The sequence below is a fragment of the Mastomys coucha genome, unplaced genomic scaffold, assembly GCF_008632895.1.
Source record: "Mastomys coucha isolate ucsf_1 unplaced genomic scaffold, UCSF_Mcou_1 pScaffold6, whole genome shotgun sequence".
In the NCBI taxonomy this organism is placed as follows: domain Eukaryota; kingdom Metazoa; phylum Chordata; class Mammalia; order Rodentia; family Muridae; genus Mastomys; species Mastomys coucha.
In genome coordinates, this window is record NW_022196912.1 from 131,843,127 (window position 1) to 131,868,991 (window position 25,865).

Consider the following 25,865-nt stretch of genomic DNA (forward strand, 5'->3'; position numbering starts at 1 on the left):
TAGTGGAGCATGTGTCCTTCTTACATGTTGCAGTATCTTTTGGGTATATGCCCAGGAGTGGTATAGCTATGTCCTCCGGTAGAACTATGTCCAATTTCCGGAGGAACCGCCAAACTGATTTCCAGAGTTGTACCAGTTTACAATCCCACCAGCAATGAAGTAATGTTCCTCTTTCTCCACAACCTCTCCAGCATCTGCTGTCTCCTGAGCTTTTTATCCTAGCCATTCTGACTGGTGTGAGGTAGAATCTCAGGGTTGTTTTGATTTGCATTTCCCTGATGACTAAGGATGTTGAACATTTCTTTAGGTGCTTCTCAGCCATTTGGTGTTCATCACTTAACACTTGGTTTTAACACTTAACTAGGAGGACAGGTAAGAAACAGGGTCATTTAATAACCACATGTGGGGAATGCACTGTGTTAGGTTCTAAAGAAACATTCTGATGGAGAGATAGACAGGACACAAAGAGAAAGAATTTCAAGTGTACTTGAGTGGTGTTAACAAGGGATAGGCCTCAGAATAATTGGTGGAAAAGCATAAGTTGGAAGAACTAACACAAATGATAAAGTATGACTGAGATCTAAATTGTGAAACAGGGTTAATTGTTAAACACTGGAGAGAGGAGCTAGTGAGATGACTTAGTGGGTAAAGCCTTGCTGATAACCTGAGTTTGATACCTTGGACCCATACTGTAGAAGGAAAGAACTGATTCCCATGAACTGACCTTTGACCTCCATACATATGGCATGGCAAATAAATAATCCCATCTTGCTAAATAAATAAATGTAAATATATTTACATATAAATATATAAATATAAATTTATCTAAATATATAAAAAATATATTTACATCTAAATGTATACAAATATATAAATATACATAAACATGTATAGCATATATATAGCAAATATATATACATATATATATATATATATATATACATATTACAAAGAACATTCTAGGGAGAGAGAAGTTCTTTCCTGGGATGGTCCAAGAACATGTTTAGTTGATAAGGCAGGAGACTGTTGCATAGCACTGGTATTTAGAGACTGTGTACTCTTTTCATTTTATTCCAAGGGAAATGGAGGGTCATCAGAAGAGCCATGCATAGGATGGCCCTACATGGTAAACTGTGTAAAAGACCATTCTGGCCTCTGTGGAAAATTGGTAGACGTGATGATAGCAATGGAACCAGGAAGTCACTGCAATGCACCATGGGAAAAAGATAAGTACTTAGGTGAGAACTGTGGCACCTGAACTCTAAGGACAGAGAGAAATGGTAAAATTGCTGGCTACTGAGCCCGATGACCTGAGTTGGATTCCTGGAGCTTACATTATAGGAGAGAACTGATTACCACAAGATGTAATTTGACTTAAGCATGTTTGTAGTGACACATGCATACATACACAGAGAGAAAAATTCATATACACATTAAATAAAATAAGAAAGAGAGAAGGAAAGAAGGAAAGAAAGAAAGAAAGAAAGAGAAAGAGAGAAAGAATTTTTTCAAAGTACATATATTAGTCGTTATATTTTGGAAATACAAATTGTCAGAAGAATGGGACCTTCAGGCAAATAAATAGTCCTTTTTGTTATAAAGATTACCATAAGTCTGTAAAGAAAAACAACCCTCTCCCCACTCTGTTTCTACCCCATTAAATTCCATATACCTTGAGAATATGTCCTCCCTCTTGACTGCCAGCCTGCACACCCACCCTCATGATCCCTATCAGGGAGGGAGAGTCTGCTCTTCCTGATGCTTCTGGTGCCTAGGGTAAAGCTCTCTTTATGTAGAGTCTCATCTGTAGTACCCTCCCTGAACCTGCATCTCTCTCTTTCTCTCTCTCTCTCTCTCTCTCAATAAATAAATCGTGATTTTTTAAATTTATTTTTTATTAGATATTTTCTTTATTTACATTTAAAATGATATCTCCTTTCCCATTTTCCCCTCTGAAAACTTTATTCCCTCCCCCCTCTCCCTGCTCACCACCCCACTCTCTCCTGCTTCCTGGCCCTGGCATTCCCCTGCACTGGGACATAGAACCTTCACAGGATCAAGGGCCTCTTCTCCCATTGATGACCAACTAGGCCATCCTTTGCTACATATGCAGCTGGGGCCGTGAGTCCCACCATGTGTACTCTTTCATTGGTGGTTTAGTCTCTGGGAGTTCTGAGGGTACTAGTTAGTTAATATTGTTGTTCATCCTAAGGGGCTGCAAACCCTTCAGCTCCTTGAATCCTTTCTCTAGCTCCTTCATTGGAACCCTGTGCTCAGTCCAATGGATGGCTGTGAGCCTCTACTTCTGTATTAGTCGGGCACTGTCAGAGCCTCTCAGGAGACAAATCAGGCTCCTGTCATCCAGCACTTGCTGGCATCCACAATAGTGTCTGGGTTTGGTGATTGACTATGGGAAGGGTTCCCAGGTGGGGCAGTCTATGGATTAGCCTTCCTTCAGTCTCTGCTCCAGAGTTTGTCTCTGCAACTCCTTCCCTGGGTATTTTGTTCCCCCTTCTAAGAAGGAACAAAGTATCTACACTTTGGTCTTCCTTCTTGAGTTTCTTGTGATTTGTGAATTGTATCTTGGATACTCTGAGCTTCTGGGCTAATATCTGCTTATCAGTGAGTGTATACCATGTATAATCTCTTGTGATTGGGTTACCTCACTCAGGATGATATACTCCAGATCCATCCATTTCCCTAAGAATTTCATAAATTCATTTTTTCTTAATAGCTGAGTAGTACTCCATTGTGTAAATGTACCACATTTTCTCTATCCCTTCCTCTGTTGAGGGACATTTGGATTCTTTCCAGCTTCTGGCTATTATAAATAAGTCTGCTATGAACATAGTGGAGCATGTGTCCTTATTACATGTTGGAGCATCTTCTGGGTATATGCTGGGTCCTTAGGTAGTACTATGTCCAATTTCCTGAGGAGCCGCCAAACTGATTTCCAGAGTGGTTGTACCAGCTTGCAATCCCACCAGCAATGAAGGAGTGTTCGTCTGTCTTCACAACCTGGCCAGCATCTGCTGTCACCTGAGTTTTTGATCTTAGCCATTAAAAAGGTATGGTACTAGCATAAAGATAGATGCATCTATAATTCAGAAGCTAGAACTTAACCCTTACAGTTACAGAGAGTTGGCCTTTAACAAAAGTGCCAAGCAGCATGGCTGAGAAAGCACAGTCTTGTCTTTCACAAAGTGCTAGGTCAAATGTGAGAAAGATGAGAAGGTTAGAACCTTCCTTAGTCATAAATTGAAATGGACACAGGACTACAGGTAAGAGCTAAACCATGAAAGCTTATCGAAGAAAATAGTAACTCTCTTGATTGCTCAAACAATTTTTAAATTCAAAAACACAACCTTAAGAAAGTCAATAAATTTAAATTCATCAAAATGTAAAACATTTGTACTTCAAAAGAACCATTTAAGTAAATGAAGACTAGCTATGTGCTGCAAGAAAACAATTGTCTATCAAATCTAAGAAAGAATATACATTCAGAATTTACAAGATCTCTTTTAGCTCAATCATAAGACAATGATACAGTTTTAAAAATATATACTTCACAGAACAGGTCTGCAGGTGTACCCACAGACAGATGTACTCACAGAATCCATGAAAAATGATACAGATTAAGGAAGTGAATTTAGAATTTACTTAACTTCAATTAGCTTGTATCTCTGTAGATACATGTGGCTGTGGCTAACATACTAGAGAGTGCATAGTGGCATATTTCCATTACTTGGCCCTTGGATGGAGGTTAAAGAAGAAGGATCATGAGTTCAAGACCAGCTAAAGCTCCATGGAGAGTTCTAAGTCTCAGTAATACAGATCCTATTTTAACCAAACTGAGTAAACAGAGCTAAGGCACAGAAGAAAATACTAAATATCCCTCTGGTCTGTTCGAAGACTTTGAAACTTTTAGTGAGAAAAATATGAAGAGACCAGTAAATACAGAACATTTAACTCAGCATGTGGCATGTAATAAAGTCAAGTCTAGTATTACCTTATAATTTACAAAACTGAATGCCTTTATAATTTTTTTCATTATTCAGATTTTGAGATTGTTAATATGGATGGAATTTAGTCTCAATCAATTTTTATTATTTTTTAAAATTTTATTTTCAAAATTATTTGCTTCACTATATCCATTTAATTCATGTACCTTCTCTCCTTCCTTTTTTCTTTTTATGGTGCTGAGGATCAAACCCAAGGCCTTACACATGATAAGCTCTTCTAGTAAATTCTATCATTAGCATACCTTTTCAAATTTAAAATTTAAGTAGCATTTTCCTATAATGGTTGGAAAGAAAAACAATTTTTAGAAAAGGAAAAAGAATCCTCTATCCTCTAAGAGGTGTTCTTTCAGTTCTCGGAACAAAACTGGCATAAAATCACAGATCCTCACAGCTCTTAGGTTGGTGACAATTTTGTCAAATACAACTCAGAGTACTCAGAGAAGATAACTACACACTTTATTTTTCTAATCTTTATGTGATATGCCACGCACACTTTGCGTGACGGTGGTATTTGTGGCGCAAACTTCAAGGAAAGTCAGTCTCCTGCCTCCGCATTGTCACCTGGCACCCCAAACTCAGAGGTAGCCCAGATATGTCCTCATATTTGTGTGCTAGGGGCCCACCAAGATATCATTTCTTAACAGCTAGAAAAAGAAAATTCTGACATTGTTCTCTGACCTTCACCAATGTTCCAATGTCCTAGTCAAACCCTGGTTTGGAATGTTAAGCCATTCTAACTAATTGCCTCCAGCATGTGGGTAGGCCACTGAAGCTCACAGAATAAGAGACTTATCCCAGGACAAGTCATGTACTATAGCTGAACCACTCCTAGGAATTAGCAAGAGACTGTCTCTACTTCCCCAAAAGATTAGCATAGTGGGCGTTTTACCTAGGATGGGCGGGACCTTAATCTGAGAGTGTGTGTGTGAGAGACAGTCTACAGCATTGAGCATTCTAGATGCAGCAGTCTGCATTCAGCGTTTGGTCTCACTCGCACTCCGACTAGAACTAGAACTTAGGTAGAAGTCCGTAGTCCCCACTGTCACCCCCCCCACCCCCCCGGGCCCAGAGCGCTTGGGCCTCGGGGGTGGGGGGGTGGAGGGGTACAGCACCAGTTGAGATTCAAGAGAGTGAACATTCAAGATTTGAGCATTCAGCATTGAAGATTCGAGATTCGAGCCTCTCTACCTTCTTGGCTGGCGCACCCGCAGCCCCCACCTCCCCCAGACTCTGGCCAGGGCCATGCGGCCTGAGCATGATCGGAGCCTGGGGGTGCTACACCAGTCCAGAGGAGATGGCTGCTGTTTTAGACCTAGTGTGTTTTAGATGGCCTCAGATGTACCTCAACTACTGAGCTGCCAGATTTTTCATTTCTCTTTTGCAACGATTATAAAAGCCTCATGTCATTTTTGAGAAATTCACTCAGACCTTACACCACTCATGTCTAGTCTTGTTTGTCAAAGCTGAATACCGTGCACACCTGGCCAGAACCCATCGTCCCTTGGAACAATGGACCCCACAAGAAACCCCAGTCCGTGGCAGTGATATATATATATATAATACGTATATATATGTATGTACATATGTATCACACACGTATGCTAAGGTCAGCATTACTTTTTCCTTGACCTCTGTCTTATATTTGAGGCCAGTCTTTTCCTAAGCAGGAGCTTGCTGATTTGACTACCTTGTCTTGCTCATGAGCTCCAGGGATCCTCTGTCCTCTCCCCAGTGCTGGGTGCCTGGCTTTACCTGGGTTTTGGAGATTTGAACTCAGGTCCTCACACTTGCACAGTAAGCACTTTACTGAATGAGCCATCTCCCCAGACCCTTTAGATAGATGGAAAAATTATGTACTAATTATACTATATATGGAATGGAAGAAAAGCACAAATTTACTTTAATTATGCATAATATAAATGATTAAGGTTTTTAGCTCTTTCTTACAAGTATTGGATAAAGCACTATGGAAGAAGTAGGAACTTAATTCATTTGGACTTACGTAATGATATCCTCATTCAGCTTTTCTTGAGACTGAGAACAGTTCTGATATTTAGCTGTAAAAAAATATTTGTTTTTTAAATTATAAAGGAAATTAATTAATAGTTACCCAACATGTTTCATAATTTTCCCTCCTAACCAAGTACACAACTTTTGTTTGTTTGCTTGCTTTTATAGAAAATGGAATCAATGCCTAGGGATCATGATTCTTTGCTGCCTATGTTTTTAAAGGAGAACTTGCAAGAATTTTCTCTTACGAATGTTTCCCTACCATGAAAGCTAAGAGGCAACACTGACTTCATTGCTCACACCTGGAAAGAATTCTCTAGGATACCTTAACAATCAGCTGACAGCCAAGAGAGTTACAGCAACAAAATCCCATTTTCTGCCCAAGGTTATGCATTTTAGGATTAAATTCAACATGTCCTCAAGAGTGACTTAGAAAGTTCAAGAAATGCAAACATATATGAGGAAGTTCTAAAAGTTGTTATGGCAAAAAATGGACACAGATATTATTGAAATATAGGTGGTTATCACCAAGGGAACTAATAACAAAACTGTTTCAAACAATCTTTGCTTATGAGTCTTTGATGCAGAATTTTCTTTGTGTCTTCTAGACAAATATCACCTACTATTAACAATATCCAAAGTCCTGACTTACAACAATACAAAACCAAAGACAGTACCTAATGTTACAATTTTCTTTAATAAACCTCTGTAATAAACATTTGGAAAAAACTTCAGGCTTTAATGTTCTTTATCTCTTATATCTCATATAATAATGTCTGTGAATTTATTTATATATGAATAGTTATCTCCCTCATGCCATTTATGGAATCATGATACATAATTTTAACTAGCCACTTCAAAAATTAAAATTGATGCAGAAAGAATACAGATAATAAATCTTAATAGAAATGTTAACTAAGATTTAACCCAGCTACTAAAGAGAATCAATACTCTTTCTAAAATATTATCACACAGGCATAGAAATAGTGTAATCTCAATTTGAGATTATATCAATAGAAATAGCCAATGCAAAAGTTCAAGGTTTATACAGAAAGGAATCTCTAATTCATGCGAATTACTATTTTTACTTTGTTCATTGGAAATAATCCTCTTTTATTATCCTCCAGAAAGTTAACATAGTGTAACTATCATTAAAATGTTAAAAGAATACCCTTTCATATTCCTAGACCTCTTTAAACATTTATTTTTATTTTAAGTGTATGAACATATTGCCTGCATTTATGTACACATCCCATTTGTTTGTCAGGTGACCATGAGATCAGAAGAGGGCATCAGATTCCCTGGAACTGTGGTGTGCTGGGATAAAATGCTCTGCAAAACCAGCAAGTGCACTTAACCACTGAGCTACCTGTTCAGTCCCTGAACATCTCTTTAATTTATGATATAACAATAATATCCAAGAAACTTAACTGAATCTAAACTGCTCTTATATTTTCCATAGTGATGGTTAATCATGATTGACATCTTGATTGGGTTGACAATGCTGGGGAAACTAGTAAAGCACATTCTGTGTGAGACTGTGAGGGCCTTTTCAGGGACAATTGACATAAGGGAAACAGCTGAAGGGGAAGCCTACCCAGAATGCAGGCAGTGCCATCCAACAGGGGCCAGCATGAGATAAAAGCAGAAGGAAAAGGTGGCCACCAGCTCAGGCTTGTTCTCTGCTCTCTTTGCCTCTTATCTACCAGGAGGTAAGCACTTTTGTTTTGCACTGCACTCTGCCACACCCATTCTCTATGATGCTCTGCTTTAATCACAGGCTCATAGCAGTGAGCCATTGTACGGTGGGCCCAAGCCTTCCAAACCAATAGCTGAAATAAAACTTTTTTCCTTTTAATTTGTTGACATCACATTTGTTTGCTTGTTTAGTGTGTATGTAGGTAAGAATACAACTCACAGAAGTTTTTTTCTTCTACTCTGTAGATATTGGAGATCAAATCTAGGTCATCAGATTCAGCAGCAAGTACTTTGATCCACTGAGTCACTTCACTTGCCCTGTGTCAAGTATTTTGCCACACTGAGAAAATGCACCACAGCAATATCTATTACATGTGCACTAACTGTTCTGATCCAAAGCAAATGTGTTATGTTTATTGCTGTGGCATGACATCATTGCTATGACAACTTACAAAAGAAAGCATTTAGTTTGAGATTCATGGTTCCAGAGGGTTAGAGTCTATGACCATCACGTTGGAGAGTATGGTAGCAGGCAAGCAGGCAAGCAGGCATGGTGCTAGAGCCGGAGTTGATCACATCTGATTTACAAGCATGAGGCAGAAAGAGAGATGGTAAAGGGAAAAAGGAGGGAGGGAAAGAGGGATGGGGAGAGAGAGGAAGGAAGAGAGGGAGAGAAAAAGGGAGAGAGGATGAGAGAGAATGAGAAAGAGGAAGAGAGGGAGGGAAAGAGGAAGGGAAGAGAGAGAGGGAGAGAGAGAAAGAAAGAGAAAGAGAGGGAGGGAGAGAGAGAAAGCAAGAGAAACTGGAAATGGCGTGGGCTTTTGAAAACTCAAAACCCACCTCCAGTGACACACTTCCTTCCACAAGATCACACCTCCCAATCTCTCTCAAACAGTTCTACCAACAGGGAACCAAGGATTCAAATGCATAAGTCTGGGGGCAATTCTCATTCAGACCACGATGTCAAGTAAAAGACGAACAGTTATAGAGTACCTCAAACAAAATGAATACTCCAAAAAGACTGCCGTAGGCTGCTGGGTTTCTCATTACTTCACTATGACAGAGTTGACAATCAGTAAATATCTACTCTGAAAAGTTCTAAACTTATGAATCAATATGTGCCACAATATTTAGCTGATATCATTAAAATACAAATGTTTTTGTGTTGATGGTTACAGAGGTCTTTTTGCCCACAGATCACTAAGGAAAAAAGGAATGTTAAACATATAGGGGCCTCTCCTCAAAGGAGGAGATAAAATACCTGCTTTCCTGCCCAGAAAGCTGGGAGTGGATATTACTAACGACCCAGTGACCATTTTGCTATCTCCATCCATCTTTTACTATAGAGGTAGACTTAACTACTCCAAAATGTTTATCCCAGACTCTTTCCCTAGACCTTTATCTTTAGCCATAGAATCCACCTTCATGGTCATATATACTTTGTAAAGAAGTTTCCAATTAGTCACACCATAGCTTTATTGTGCATCTGGAATTGGAATGATTGTCACCTGGAAATCTTTTTCTCCAAATTGTACTATGTTTTAGATATGCTGACAATGAACTGCCTGGTATTAGACCCCCTGAAGTCTGATCCAGGTTGATGAAGTCAATTTAAACTGAGTTTTCATTTTCATCTCTTTGCGGGCTCACTTCCCTGCCTGGACTTTTTTTTTTTTTTCATATACATTTTGTGTTGTATCCATACATGTGTTTTTAGGTGTATGTGCCTGCCTACATGGAATATGTCAGGTGTCCTGTTTGATCACTCTCTACACTTTTCCTTTAAGACATGTTCTCTCACTGAAGGAGCAAGGCTGTTAATAATCCCCTGCTTCTGTTCCTGCAGCATGGAATTATAGGTGTTATGTGTACACACAGACACACACACACACACACACACACACACACACACCACATTAGCATCACGAGTTTACTTGCTAAACTCTCTCTCCAGCCCCCATAAAGAACAAACTTTTAATTTTACTCACATATGTAATTTTGCTTTGTTTATATCATTAAAATGACAAAAATCTCAGCTGTTTTGGGAGGAAACAGTCACTCAGGAAGGTACAGAGACAGAATCAATGGGTTATTTCCATTCAGATAAAAGGTAAATATCAGCCAGGGAGTAGAAAATGAAAAGGCATGATATATTTAAAGTCAAGTAGGGCACAGAGGGAGGCACACTGCAAAAGCTAGGCAAGTGTCTAAGAGATGGTACAGGTTTTAATGAGACATTTGTCTCAGTTGCAATAAATAGCTTATAAGGATACTGAATCTGGAATATCTATATAAAATTGAAGAATTACTATATTTGGGGTTGGAGAGATGGCTCAGGAGTTAAGAGCACTGACTGCTCTTCCAGAGGTCCTGAGTTCAATTCCCAGCAACCATATAGTGGCTCACAACGATCTGTAGTGGGATCTGATCCTCTTCTGTTGTGTTTGAAGACAACCACAGTTGTCTAGGGAAAGAGTCTGGGATAATATAATTTATTATATTATAAATATAATAAACAAATATTAAAAAAAGAATTACTATATTTAAAATATCCATTAAAACACAGCAGATCCTTACTACATCCATGCACAAGACAACCATTAGAACTATATACTAAGTTAAAGCCACCTTAAAGAATATCACCTTGAAGTAGTGTGAGGGACGTGATTCAGGAAAGATGCTCACCAACCCCAGTAGCATGAAAACCTGTTTGCTAGGGCTCTCCTCTTCTCTGCTATTATTGGGATATTTGACATTAGCAAAATACTTTCCTGCACGTTCTTTGCTGCCTTCATAATTCCGTAAGAACTATGACTGAGAATACCACATATGTCCACATCTAGGTAAAGACTTCTAAGAAGCTAGTGAACCAAAATGTTTAGTCACACCTGTCTGATCTCTTCTTCATAAGGAGGCATTATAGAGGAATGGTGCAAATGAGCCATGCTTTCGAGTAAGTCCTGATATATGCACCACTATTTTCAGAACATTATTAAAATTTCTAGAGACAAGATGAACTGCAGAGGATCTCTGATGATTCTTATATACTATCAATAAGCGGCCTTAGGACGCTAGCTGCAGCACTGGCTGTTTCTTGTAAGATGCCACAGTCCTGTAAACCAGTTCGTTCCCTTCCTCCCCTCCCCCCATCATTGTAGCCCGCGCGGTCCTCTCGCCGGGAAGAAGACACGCGGACACACTAGGTTCCTTCTGCAGCAACGACATTTACTGCCCTCTCCCAGAGGGAAAAAGAGACCGAGCCAGTAATCCGCACTGCTTATATACACCACAGTGCGGGGTATCTGCCCACAGCGTGGCGTGTCTGCTCATGATTGGCTGTTCGCTCATTACCCTACGTAATGCCCCAGAATGGGCCGTGACATGGCGTCTTTTCACTCTACGCACATGCGCAAACAGTTCTCTACGCACATGCGCAAACAGTTGTTTACTCGACAGCGGAAGTAGGCGCCATCTTGCCATGGCGAATGCCGGCTCCCTACACATCATCTCTTCTTATCCCCCTTTCCTCTCTCTTCTTTTTCCTTTTCTCCTTTTCTACCCCTTTTTCATCTCACCTCTCCTCTCTCTTCCTTTTTGTTTTTTTTTCTTTCTCTCCACCACTGTTGTATATCTAGACACACATCTTACTGGTGATTTTTTTGAAGATATCTAACACAGACCTTGGTTATTTAGTATCAAGTAATATAGACAAGTACATGTTATACAAATATTGTTTTATAATAATCTATAAGCTCTATGTCTGATTACTATATTTAATTTGTTTGAGTCTCCAGTAATACAGAAAGATCTTGCACTTACTTCTGTTAGTTTGGACTAGGCATCCATTAATAAAATGATCACTTATTTCTCCTAAAACCACGGACATTAAAGGAACAGTGGCTCCATTTATCAAGGATGCTAGTATTCCTAGGGTCATGAGAACAGTGTCCAGATTATCAGCAAAACGGAACTGAGAAAACAAAGTGTGGAAATGTTACTGTTGTAAAACACAAGCAAAACTGCTATCAAAACAGATCATAAGATTAAATCAATTGTAAAACCATTGGTGTGCCTTTCTCTCTACAGAAAAAATCAGTCAGCTTTTTTTTTTCTTTTGGTTTTTCGAGACAGAGTTTCTCTGTGTAGGCCTGGCTGTCCTGGAACTCACTTTGTAGATCAGGCTGGCCTTGAACTCAGAAATCCTCCTGCCTCTGCCTCCCAAGTGCTAGGATTAAAGGGTGTGTACCACTGACCAGCCCAGTCAGCTCTTAAAGATTCACATCAGGGTTTGAGGAGGTTCTGTAAAACAAACTAGCCCAAACAACTCAAACTATATGAAAATATACTTCAGATCCCACATGAGAGTGATTCCAAAGCTTCCATTTTTCACTTATTTTTAAGGACTTGATGAAAAGCTGATCAACACATTTTTCATGAACATTATTGCATCACCATCACTAACTGTAAAAATCCAGCTGGTAAAATGTTGTGAATTATATGTTTCATTTTTATTTACAGTTTTTCTTACATTAAATTTGCCCTCAAATAATGCCTATCTGTAAACAAGGGTCAATAATTATTTACAGGGATGTTTGTAGTAACATGGGATGCCTGAAAGCCAAACATTGAATGTTTCATCTTGTGTCAAGTCCCCAAAATACCAATCCAAAATCAAAGCATAAATGACACTTTGCCATGGGTTTTCATCCTGCTGAGAGAGGATGATCAGAACCCCATAGGAAGAACAACAGTATCAACCAACCAGACCCTTCCCCCAACCAGAGCTCCCAGGGACTAAACCACCAACCAACCAGATGCCCCCCCAGAGCTCCCAGGGACTAAACCACCAACCAACCAGACCCTCCCCCTCCCCCCAGAGCTCCCACGGACTAAACCACCAACCAAAGAACACACACGGAGGGACTCATGGCTCCAGCCACATATGTAGCAGAGGATAGCCTTATCTGGCTTCAGTGAAAGGAGAGGCCCTTGTTCCTGAGAAAGCTTGATGCTCCAGCATAGGAGAATGCTAGTATGGTGAGGTGGGAGTGGGTGGGTGGGTGAGTGGGTAGGGAAGTACCCTCATAGAAGCAGGGGGAAGATGGGGTAGGATAGGGGGTTTGTGAAGGGGAAACCTAGAAGGGGGATAACATATGAAATGCAAGTAAATAAAATAACCAATAAAACAAGAATGTAATGTATGCTGAAATTCGTTAGATCTGAATAACACCAAACAGACTTAGTATATATTTTGTGTATACAAACTACTTTTGTTCATTCATTGCAATAGCTCAGCAGTAATTATTAAGTAATGGTCATAACATTTTTCAGCACTACATATGATACATGGATGTCTACTCCTCTGCTTTTCACAAGCATAGTGTGTTATCTTGTTTTTTAAATTAAAGGATTTGAGAATTTCATGTATGGAAACATTTAATTCACATAATTCTCACCCCTTCTCCCCTTCCCAAGTCCCTCTTGAATTCATAATCTCTTCTATAATAATTATTTTACACACATTCACACATACACACACGTACACATGCACATACCACACCCACAAATCTGAACACTACTAAATACATTAGTGTTGTCTACCTGTGCATGCGTTTAGAGGTCTGTTGTCTTATAAAGTTATGCACATTGTGATACTTTCTCATTTTTAACTTTTGAAACAGATGTGTTTTGTTGTGACAGATTTTGATTGTCAACTTGACAATCAAATGAGAAGAGAAAAACCTCAACTGAACAATGGTTTTCATCTGACAGGCCCGTGGGCATGTCTATGGGGGCATTTTTAAAAAAAATGGTGATTAATGTAGTGGGAGACCAAATCTTTTAAGGTTCAGATTCCATCTTAGAGAACCTGACCTAAGGACGAACTCAAGTTAACTAATAGGCTGGTACCTAGCACCATTTTCCAGGCTATCCCCCAACAAGACCTGCAACTCAAGGTTATTCTCCCAACAAATTCAATGTCTTGCACCAGTTTTCAAGTTATTCCCCAACAAATCTGTACTTCTAGGTTACAAGCCTGCCCTTGCCTAATAACTACCAGGAAATCGCATAAGGAAAGCAGAAGTTAAGTTTATAGTTTGGCTCCCAGCATCAGCTAATTATGTTAAAGGCCATAATGACACGCCAATCAGATGTGTACTAGGCTAGATACCCCTTTCTTGTCTCTATAAATGTTTGCTTAAAACTAGGCTCAAGGTTCCACCTTCTTGCTGTGTCAGGTTAGTGGGGGAGCCCAAGCTCTAACTTAAATAAAGAGACTCTAATATGATTACCTTAGATTAGGCTCCTTGGTGGTCTTTGGGGCTTATGACACAACAGTAGGAGGACCCAGTCAACTGTGAGTACTACTATCCTTAGGCAGGTGGGCGTGGGCTCTTAAATAAGTCAGTTGAAATGAGTCTGAGAACAATCCAGTGAGTGATATTTCTCCTTGGTTTTTACTTCAAGCTTCTGCCTTGAGCTCCTGCCCTGACTTTTATTGATGATGGACTATAAGATGTAGACCAAAATAAACCCTTTCCTTTCCAGTTGCTTTTTCGTCATGATGTTTATCACATCAACAAAAACCAAACTATAGCAGTTGCTATATCACTGACAACTAAGCAAAGAGATTAGTGTTGAGTAGATGTTTAAGAAGATATGCATGGCAGTGTTCTTTGTACATAATTCCAAATACGTGTTGGTATATTTTCTGCTATATACAAGCTTTACATAAGAATTATTTAAAAACTCTTTGTACCAGCTTGACTGCTCCATGTCCTATAACTCAAGTATGTGGACTTCAGCAATAGGATTTCAGTATCAAGGTCTGAAGGGAAATGTAGAGCAGTGCCAATATCTTGTAATTTTTGGGGGAGGCTTATGGGACCACAGTGGCCAATAACATGAAAAGAGGCTCCAAATTCCAGGTGCTAGACTTTTTGTTTGATAACCTGTGCCACCCCAGGGAGGCATTGTTCCCTTATTGTAGGATAGTAACTTCATTAAACTCTTTTTATACCTACCTACCTACATACATACATACATACATACATACATACAAGTTTCTACAGTAGTAGGTGTCTATAAAATGTTTTTAAAACTTTTTAGAGTTAATTATCCTCTTATATTTTTCTCAGTATTTTCTCATCTACCCTGTCCTATCACATACCATCCCCAACCCTATTCAATGCTTTCTGCTTCACTGAAAACTTCATCACTTCTGGCTTGTGTTCACAGTGTTAGAAGGTTCTATTTCAACTACTGGGGAAGAAAAGTAATCAACAATCTTACTCAACTATAAACTCTGTGAGTTACAATAACTGTCTTGGCAAGATATGTCTGATAGTAGAATAGTGTACAAACATCATGGACATAACTAGCCACTTTCTGATTGGATTTAAGACCTGTTCTATAAGATATAATTCATGCATGGTACAGTCAACTGGAAAAAAATGTAATGGCTTGGTTGGTTGCAGACTTTAGGGTAGAGCCTAATATTATAATTCTGCTAAATTGATATAGTATTAAACTATCCCCTAAGTTCTATATTTATATCCATTGATTAGTGCATTTCTCAACTCTCATCAGAGAAACTTTTTTTAAAAGTATATGTTAATTAAGACAGCAACACACCATTGGTAAATATGCTGAGGATAAGAGAGACTGGAATATTTGGCTCTAAGTGGAACTCCTAAATCATTAGGTATCCTCTACCCAAGGCTCAGGGATCATGGTGGAAGAGAAAGCAGAAATGTTCTAAAAGGATATAGTATTAAACATCCAGAGGGCATGTATGAGTCCACTAAAGCAGTATCTTATAGACATGACAAGGCTATTGCACACATGAACTCTCAGTGGTTAGGACTGCATACACAAGACCTGCAAAGAATAAACCAGAAAAAAATCCCAGCACAGAACTAGGAGATGTCCATGAAGTCATACCCCTAGCTCAGGAGCCACTGGCAACTGATGGCTTCCAGGAATGGAAGAGTCAGTTTTCTTCAAGCATGATGCCCCTGGATGATGAGTGCTCCAACTTATGACCCTATATCCATGCACATACTGGCAGCACCAAGTGGACTCAGTGGATTTTTATAAAAGGACATATGAGGGAGAGGAGGGGCAGTGATGGGATGGGATAGGGAAAAAAACTGAAAGAGAGAATTGATAGATTTGATAAAAATTTGTTGTATGCATTTACAAAGTTCTGAAAGAATAAAAAAATCATTAAAGAGGCTACTTGAAAAAAGAAATTTTATACTAACAATATAAATTAATGGTTATAAACTGGAACTTTTCCAAGTATAAACATAGTAAGAGTCGCTCATAATTGTCCATTCTATTGAGCACTCTTGGGTAGCATTTATCCCCATCACATCCCACAGTTTATGCTGCTGAAAGCTGATATCATTGCTTAGAGACTGCATGTTTTTCTTATCTTTTACTGTGGAGAATTGAGATTCTTTTATTTTGTCATTTTGGAAAGTCACTGTGGTGGTTTGAATAATGACACTTGTAGACTCATATATTTGAATGCTTAGTCACAGGGAGTAGAACTACTTGAAAGGGTTGAAGGATTAGGAGGCGTGGTCTTGTTGGAGGAAGTATATCACTGGGGGTGGGTCTTGAGATTTCAAAAGCCCAAACCAAGCTCAGTGTCTCTTCCTCTCTGTTCCTGTGAAGGATGTAGCTCTGAAGTACTTCTCTAGCACCACACCTGCCTGCTACTATGATTCCTGCTGTCATACTCCCTGCCATGAAGATAATGGACTGATCCTCTGAAACCATAAGCAAGTCCCAGTTAAATGCTTTATTTTATAAGTGTTGCCTTGGTCATGGCATCCCTTCACTGCAATAGAATACTGACTGTGGCAGACACTATGATGAATCCTTTTCTATTTTTTTTCTTCACATAGAAGAAGATGTAAACTACCAAATAAATGAGCACATTCCATATGCTACTGTCAATTCCTACAATTTTCTGATGCATACACTTGTGTCCTAGTTTTACTTACTATCTCAATAGGTCCAACAGCCTGATTTCCTGCTTTAGGCAGTTGTTCTTGCAGAGGTCTGAAAAATAAATATGAAGACAGAAAAGGTACAATTTGAACAGAATTTGTTTAATTTCCCAATTCACGTTTTGCCAAAGTGTGTCAAAGTAATACTACTTTGACAGCAAGTTCACATAAAGTACTAAATGTGAAAAACAGATTTTAATGACAGGGAGTACAAACTTTTGAAGCTGCCTGTGGCTGTCTGTATAGTAGTTGATACATACATCTGAAGTGGAAATGGTTAAATTGTATTAAAATACACATAGCATACGCCACCTTCATAACCACTGTAAGTGACAATGAGGCCACCAAAAGTACCTTTAACGCCTCCCACAGAACTCTTTTCGTCAAAATACCGATCCCGTGTGCCTATTGAACACTGCTCCTTGTCCTATTTCCCCAGCCACCATTCTGCTTTTTGCATCTATGAACCTGACAACTGTAGTGACTCAGCTGAATGAAATCACACAGTACTTCCCCTTTTGTGATTCAAGGCTCATTTTGGGATCACTCAGAATAATTTCCTCTCTGCTGCAATGAAGTCCCTCTCCACTTTTTAAGGTGAATTGCTATTCTCACAGGACTGCACGTCCTCTTCACATCAGTCAGCACCCAATAGGATCTCTTCCATGCTTTGACGATTGTTACTGATGCATCTATGATTATGAATGTACTCTCTGCTTTCAATCTTTTTGTATATATACCCAGAAATAGAGTTTCTAAAGAAAACACCAATTATATTTTTAAATTATGTTTAAAAGATTTTATTTGTGTGTGTGTGTGTGTGTGTGTGTCCAATAGCTCATGAATGGAGGGGTAGAGGATACCTTACTTTTGGGAGTTCTTTCCTTCCAAAGTGGGATCCAGGGATTGAGCTGAGGGTATCAGTCTTGCTCAATAAGTCTTGCCCAGTTAGCAGTTTAACCCATTGATCCACTTCACAGGCCCTGTATTTAATTTTTCAAGGAAGGCTGCGCACTTTCCAGGACTTTTCCTACCACAGTACATGAGGGGTCTGCTGCTTCACACCTACACCAGCACCTGTTCTTGTGTCCTTAGGACAGCAGCATCCTTCCAAGCATGAAGAGTCGAATTAAAAAACAAACAAACAAACAGCCTTCTCTAACAAAATGCTAAAGTGCAGCTGTTATCTTTACCAGAATCGAGTTCTATCAGGTGTGTTGCAGGGGATATTCTGAATTTTGTCGATACTTTGAAAATTCCTTAGCTCACAATTCAAGGACACTTGAGTGCAACATGTGACTTTTGTACATTGAATTTATACCAAACATGCACAATTCTATAACACTTAACACATCGAGACAAGAAGGAAAAGGTACAACTTGTGGCAAACTTGCCATTCCAGTTTTGGAATGTGCAATTTTTGTCACCATGATGTACTCCTTTCTGTGTCAGTTCTCCTGCCTCAGGTTAATAGTTAATTTAGGTATCAGCTGGTATCTAGGAGGAGGCATGGAAAAAAACACAAACGAAATACAAACAAACAAACAAACAAACAAAAAACACAGTGCTTTGAAATTGTAAACCTCTTTCCTATAGCCATCCCCCCTTTTGTTACTTGATAAATTTCATTTGAGGGAGAACATTTCTTCGCCCCTGACCTTTACAAGGTTTGTGTCGGTTTACGATAGACTATACTCTATATCAGAAACAAGAGAGGAGCCATAGGCTGGCTCCCAGTCAGAGGCCAGGCTGCCATTGTGCAGGTGTGTAGTTTGGGCACCCAACTACATCGAGGTTGTCTGAGTCTCTGTTCACAGATCCTGTGTGTTCTCTGCTTGGCTGCAAGCCGAGGTAAGTTAGTGATTCAGTAATTAAGTTTATATGGCCCAAAGCACCCACATTTCTGTTCCTAGCACCAAGTGAGCATTGCCCACCTTGTCAGAATCTTGCCTAGATTTTTAGGGCATAGCCAACCCTCATACTCCAGGAATCCGGCTTTTCAAAACCATTCAACCTAGCCTTCAGTTCTCACTACCAGCTGATCTCTAGCATCATCCTTTAGTCTTGTCTCCTCTAAGGTAAGTCAGCTGTGTGGCTTCTCAGTCCCACCAGGTAACCAGTAAAGTTAGCCATCTCCTCACTTCAGTTTTTCCGAGGTATTCTTTAATTGCTCTGTGGTCTACGACTGTAGTAGACCCACAAGGTCAGTAGTGCCATGACCATTTCAAAGAAATGTAAATAGAACCAAAGTGAACAGTCCTAGTTTACACAGCTAGGGATTGACCTTGGTTGTAATTCAAAGCTTGAATTTTTATCTACAAAGTCGTTATGATGCTGACAAATGTAAGCTGAAGATATGGCTTATTTTGTCCACAGGTGATGCTTAAATGTACAAATGAAATCTAAAACAGATTTATCTCCTCATCATTCCCTTATGCTGCCATCGATGGCACAGAAATCAGAGAAGAAACACTCAGTTTATAAGAAAAGAGCTCAACCATATGGGAAAATAACAACTGCATTAAAAGATTAAAGGTGTATGTACATAAAGGTGTGGGATGCAACTCTTGGCTTTTAAAGTATTCCCAATACTTATTTAAAACATTTTAATAATAGCTATTATTATTAGAAATTCAGAGCCGGGCAGTGGTGGCGCATGCCTTTAATCCCAGCACTTGGGAGGCAGAGGCAGGCAGATTTCTGAGTTCCAGGCCAACCTGGTCTACAGAGTGAGTTCCAGGACAGCCAGGGCTATACAGAGAAACCCTGTCTGGAAAAAAACAGAGAACAAAACAAAAAATTCAGCTATGTGAAAAATATTACAGGTTTGTTTCAATTCAGCAAATAAGGCCAGGCATGCTCGCTCATGTTTCTAATCTCATATTCAAGAAGCAGAGGCAGCAGATATCTCTGAATTCCAGGCCAATCTGGTCTACATAGTAAATTCCAGGACAGCCCACACCTACATAGAGAGACCCTGTCTAAAAAATCAAAACAAAAACAAAACAACAGCAAAAATGTAAATAACTGGGCATCAGTGAACATTAATTGGGAGCATGCACTGTTCCTCCAGAGTATCACAGACTTGGTCCCAGCACCCATACTGGGCTGTTCTAGCGCCAAGGGATCTAACCCCTCTAGCCTTTATAGGGCACCTGCACACACACAGACATACACTCATACACATAACTGAAAATAATAAAAATAAACCCCACTAAAATATAATACCCAAATAATCCATTAACCCCACTACAACTATGCCTTGAAAGGGAAAAATTATAATCAGTGTGCTGAAGAGTTGTTCTCTGCATGTCCATGTTTAGTGCAGGAGTATTCTCATACTGCCCAAACCTGAAATGCCCATCAGCAGATGTATACATGAGAAATATGGATACATAAGAAATTTGGATACATAAGAAATATGGATACATGACAAGTATGGATACATAACAAGTATGGGTACACAACAAATATTACTAGGTAACAAATATGGATACATAACAAATATGTGACATAGATACAGTGTTAGCGTTTTGTCTAAGCTCTGCCCCACAGTTACCTGGTAACAGCTAGGTATGCCTGACTCACTATAAATGAGGTTGCTTGCCCCTCCTCCTTCTCTTGCTCTCTTGCCTTCTTGCTCTTGCTGTGTTCTCTCCCCCTCCCCCTCTCCCATTTCCTTTCCCCACTCTGTCTACGTGCTCATGGCCAGCCTCTACTTCTCTATTTTCTCTCTGCCTTTCTTTGTCTCTACTACCCTCTCAACTCCCCTCCCCATTCCCTGAATAAACTCTTCTATGCTATACCATTGTCTTGTGGCTGGTCTCTCCCAGGTGAAGGGATGCCTCAGCATGGGCCCTCGGGCACTCCCTCCCCCTACACTCGAGTACACCTCCACCAAACATATTCTTTCTTTCCTTTGATAAAGGGGGAAGGAGCAAGAAGACAAAGGAGAGCAAGAAGGCAAGAGAGCAAGAGAAGGAGGAGGGGGCAAGGAGCCCCTTTTATAGTGAGCCAGGTATACCTGGTGTTGCCAGGTAACTATGGGGCAGAGCTTAGACAAAATGCTAACACACAGCACAGTAATATTCCCTTATATTTATTTATATTTTAAAGATTCATGTATTTTTATTTTATATGTATGTGTATTTTGTCTACATACATGTACGTATATCATGTGTGGTCTCTGTGGTACCCACAGAGGTTAGAAGAGCACATCAAATTCCTTGGTTATGAATCATCAGGTGGGTACTGGAAACCAAACCTGGGTCCTTTGCAAGAGAAGTTAATGCTTTTAACTGTTAAACCATTATTTCATCCCTTGTTTATTTAAAAAAAATTTTTTAAATTTTAATTTTTAAGTCTGCCACCTCTCTCTCTTCCCCTTCCCCCTCTCTTTGTGTATGTACTCATGTGTAGGTGCTTATGGAGGTGAGAAGAGGGTGTTGGATTCTCTGGAGCTGGGGTTATAGGCAGTTGTGAGCAGCCCTCTGTGCATAGTGGGAACCCAGCTTGGATCCCCTGAAAGAGCAGTACACACTAAGTTATCTCTCTATCTCCTTCCTTCCTTCCTTCCTTCTTTCCCTCCCTTCCTCCCTCCCTCCCCCCTCCCTTCCTTTCTCTCTTTCTTTCTTTCAATAGTTGCTCACTATGTAGCCTAGGCTGGCATTCAGATCCTCCTATTTCAGCCTTCCTAGTATTAGGAATATAGATGTGGGCTTTTTCTTTTTGGACAGGGATAGGAGGGGGAAGATGTAACTACTAAATTTCCCGGTTTCTATGGCAGATCCCCCAGCATTCACTACTGGAGGATTTAGATTTAAATATGGCTTACAAGATTAAGATTCTAGTTGTTGTGCCTAGAGATTGAGTTACCATTCTTTCAGAACAAAGTTTGTATGGTGATTTCCTGTGTCATGGTGGTTTGACTGGGTTCAAGAGAGAAAGGTATGGCGGCAAAGCATGGGTTTGCCAGATGTGCACCACAGAGGCCTTGGGGGTTTGAAGCATGGAGCTGGCATGGTAGTGATCCACCAGTGGGGACTTAGCAAGCTGGGTGGAGAGATTTTGGAGCTCTGAGTCAGAGTGTCTCCAGGAGATAAGAACTGGCCACTGAAAGCATTACCCCAAGCAAAAAGACACAGAAAGACAAATATTGCATGGTCTTATTTTTATGTGAAATAAAAGTTACACTCACAGTCAAGATTGGGATTGTGAGTATTGTAGGCTGAATAGGGCAGGTGATGATTGTTGAATGCTTGAAAATTGTTAAAATGGTGGGAGATCCTATTCCAGATATTTCCTGTTAATAAATCATGTGGGCTAGGGAGTTATTCTCTAGCTATACCGAATGTATATCCAAATATAATCTGTGGTTAATGGTAAAAATGAAAATAGGATTTAAAGCTCTATTTTGTATCTTTACACGAATGCATTTTGGATGTAGAAAGCAGTATACTGTACATAGGCATAAAAACATCTACTTAGCGAAAATACATGTACCATATGGAACCAAGGGTCTATCAATGTGAAATTAAGTCATTCAGCCATCTTTCCTTTACTCTACTTACTACCACAAGAAATTCAAAAGACATGATATCTGAGTTCCTAACTCAACAATTTCTATAGCAATTACCTGTCCTAGAACCAATGTGGAACCAATTGTAGTAACAACTGTATTAACAGTAATAACAATTAAAGTACAGCTAAATACAAATATTGTTACTTCTGAAAAAGAAAAAAATTTTTTTCTGTTACAGCTGTGAAAGGGATAATGTATGTTTGAAATCTCAGGAAAAATTGTAGAATTTAGTGGAAGCTTACCCATATCTCTGATTACTTTCTTGCAACCCATTGGCTCTTTCAGAATGTGCCATATTATTTATAGTTTAATTCTCCTGAAATAAAGTAATGATAATAATATAGCATGAGTAGGTCAAGTTTTCACTTGATTGGCATACAACAGCATGCTACACCTTTCAATAGTCTGCTCCAGAAGCTGTTCAGAATGCACTCTGCCTGCATTTCCTTGAATGTGAAGCTTCTGCTTAGACAATAGATCTTGCTCACATTTTGATAATGAATTTGTGACTATTTCACCTCGTTCTTAGCTGCGAGCTTGAGTTAACTAAACTTTTAGAATAGGAATAAAACAAAGAAAGTAAAGTGGAAAATGTACTGTTTGTCCAGATATTAAATTTCACTCCAACTCTAACCCTGATTTGATATTGGCAGGGGAAATCTTGAAGCTCCCTGATGCTTAGGACTCTCTATAAAATGTGGAATATTAATTTTTGATATCCAGCATTCTAACGGGGTAGTTTTCTGTTTCACCAACTACGAAGTTAGATGATCCACCATAAGTAGATTTGTAGTACTAGAACTTAGTATATTTTGGAAACCTATTTGTCATTAGAGCTGCATTAAGCACAACACATCCTTCCTTTGGGTTATATTTGTGCTCATCATTGTGTGTATAAGTTATTATTTCACTATTGATGAAATATGCCCATGATCAGTCTCATTTGTTAAAGCATATTGCATATTGCCCTGTACTAAGATGATACTAAAACATGGGTGTAACTTGTAGAGGGAACTACTAATTAATTAAATAGTACAAAGCATATTACAGTGCTAATATGCTTCCAGATAATGACATTTCCAATGGGTGTCCCAATGGGTCAGAAAGAAATGCAGCACCAAAAAAGATGAAAATGCAGTCATTCACCACAGTGAGTATGGTAGATACTGACACTTCCCATAGTGACTTTATAACATTTCTAATATATACATACGAAAAGTGATAAAATAAGACAGTCATGAAATAGTTGGTAAATATCATTAACAGATTATAAAACTAACAATTATATAATAAAACCCACACATTCATAACATGAAGGTGTATTAAATCTCACCTCAGTAAGAACATGATCTGTTGTCCATGTACACAAGACTCATGTGTGGCTTTTCTCCTCAACAAATAACTTTTCTTCAATCCTGGTGCTTAGCCAACCTTGTGTTCTGCTCAGACAGCTGTACTATCTGATATAATCAGTGATGAAGTCTCATATAAAGAACACCGTGTTCCTCATATGAAGTTGCCGTTGGAAATAATGAGACCAAAGTGTATCCACTGAGTAGAATAAGTACTCTTTGAAAATAGTCTGCAATGATTGCACACATAGTTTCTGTTGCTTGGTTCCAGCCCTTTAAAATAGCTGACTAAAATAAAATATTTAGTACATCCGCAGTGCATTGACAGAATATGCAACAGCCTACGTGAGGCTTTGATTGTACCTCTTCAAACTGTTCCCTAAGATGTCCTTCTGAGTTTGCTGTTTGTATCTGTATTATAGTCAATGTTTAGCTCACCTTACAAATATATTACCTTGGTATATTATATGTCTTACTAATTCATTTACAAACGACTTTCAAAATATTGGTTTTATATATGAACCAATTATTAGTTACAAGAATCTAAAAGATATTTCTTTTCCTGAGGAGCTTTCAACAACACCTTCCCCATCATACTGAAGTCTTATAACTCAGTGTCTTCAAATCAGCAGCTAAATGTTATGTGAGACATTAATAGAAATGCAGAATTTTAAATAAATTTGGTTGAGTCAAAATATAGGTAATATAACCTTAATAATATCAAATTTTTAAAGTGCAGAGTTTAAGGTCAATGACATTAGGCTCCTATGTAGTGTTGACAATCAGTATAACTAGTCATCAGCAAGCCAGGCTCATTTCCCCAAAGTGAGTTGTGTTTACATTAAATAATAACTCTTTTACTGTCCAATTTTAATATGTTCTAGTAATACTTTGCTTCTATAAAGATGTCTTTAAATCATCTCAAAGATGGGAAATCAAGGTCTGATACCTTTTGTGCCTGGCTTTTTTTACTTAGCATGTTTCAAGGTTCAGCTGTTTATCAGAATTTAATTCTTTTTGTGACTGAAATATTACTCTGTGTGAATATTCCACCTCTGGGATTTTATGAATAAAACCACTATGGACATTTTCATCCAAGTTTCTGTTTGAGTGTTCTTTTACTTTGCTTCATGAATCTGGAAGCAGAATAGCTGGACCATATTCTGTGTTTCTGTTTTTGAAGACTCGCCATTCTTGTTCATGTGGAGATTGCACCACTTTTCATGTGCAGAAGCAACACATGGGTGTTCACATTTTTTATATCCTCATCAAAACCTGTTGTGCTTTTGAACTGGTAAAGGTAATACTAAAAGGTGTGAAGTGGTGTCTCATATTGATTTTTATTTTCCTCCAAAATGAAAATTCTGAGGAACTGTTAGACACTTACTAGCCATTGCATAATGTTTTTGGAGAAATACATTTAAGTTCATTGAATGTCTTTAAATTTACAAAATGGTATTGAACTTTATTAAGTACTGTATTGATATAATCATGTGTTTCTTGATTATTAATTCTGTGTATCACATTGATTGATTTCTGTGAAGTATGCTTATAATCTAGGCATGAATTTTACTGGTGGTAATCACTTTCATATGTTGATTATATTTTGCTATTTGGAGAAAATTTTTGCACAAGTATTTCATTAGCTTCCATTAGATATGGCATAAGTGATTTATAAGGACAGAAGATATTACTATCTTAAAATTTCAGAAGGTGCAATCCATGATGTTGATTTCAGACCTGTTCTATGATTTTTGGGAAAGGAGAGAGAAGAAGAGGTAGCAAGGGGGTTGATAGCAGGAATGGGGAAAGAGGAGAAAGGATGAAGGAGGAGCAACAAGAAAAGGTTACAGATGAAGATTCTGGAGTTCCAGCGATCCCTTCAAAGTTATAAACCATTGTCCCTAACTTCCTTCCACTAACATCTGACTCCTAATGGTCTTTTACCCACACCTTGATGTGCAGCAGGTGTTTGACATATGGCTTCTGGGGAAGTTCAGATCCAAATTACAGTAAGTATTCAAAAGGAACATGGACCTGTTCTGTTTTTTTGTATTATTACTGGTTTTGCCATTAGAGGGACAAATTAGGAAGTATAACAGCTTCAATTTTCAGGAAGTATTAAAAAAGAATTACTGATAGCCAGGCAGTGGTGGTGCACACCTTTAATCTCAGCACT

At 38.9% G+C, this 25,865-nt stretch overlaps 1 protein-coding gene across 1 annotated transcript in view; it reads right to left on the reverse strand.

The window, feature by feature from the left end:
- Positions 1–23,730, reverse strand: part of Abcb5 (ATP binding cassette subfamily B member 5) — a 100,222-nt gene extending 76,492 nt beyond the window's left edge. Inside the window, exons 1-5 of the mRNA XM_031356875.1 lie at positions 23,668–23,730; positions 22,577–22,650; positions 16,748–16,805; positions 11,550–11,700; positions 6,025–6,079 (exon numbers count right to left, since the gene is read on the reverse strand). Of these exons, the coding sequence (XP_031212735.1) occupies positions 6,025–6,079; positions 11,550–11,700; positions 16,748–16,805; positions 22,577–22,629 (317 nt within the window). The 5' untranslated portion in view covers positions 22,630–22,650; positions 23,668–23,730. The remainder of the gene's footprint in view (positions 1–6,024; positions 6,080–11,549; positions 11,701–16,747; positions 16,806–22,576; positions 22,651–23,667) is intronic.
- Between the last annotated feature and the right edge of the window lie 2,135 nt (positions 23,731–25,865).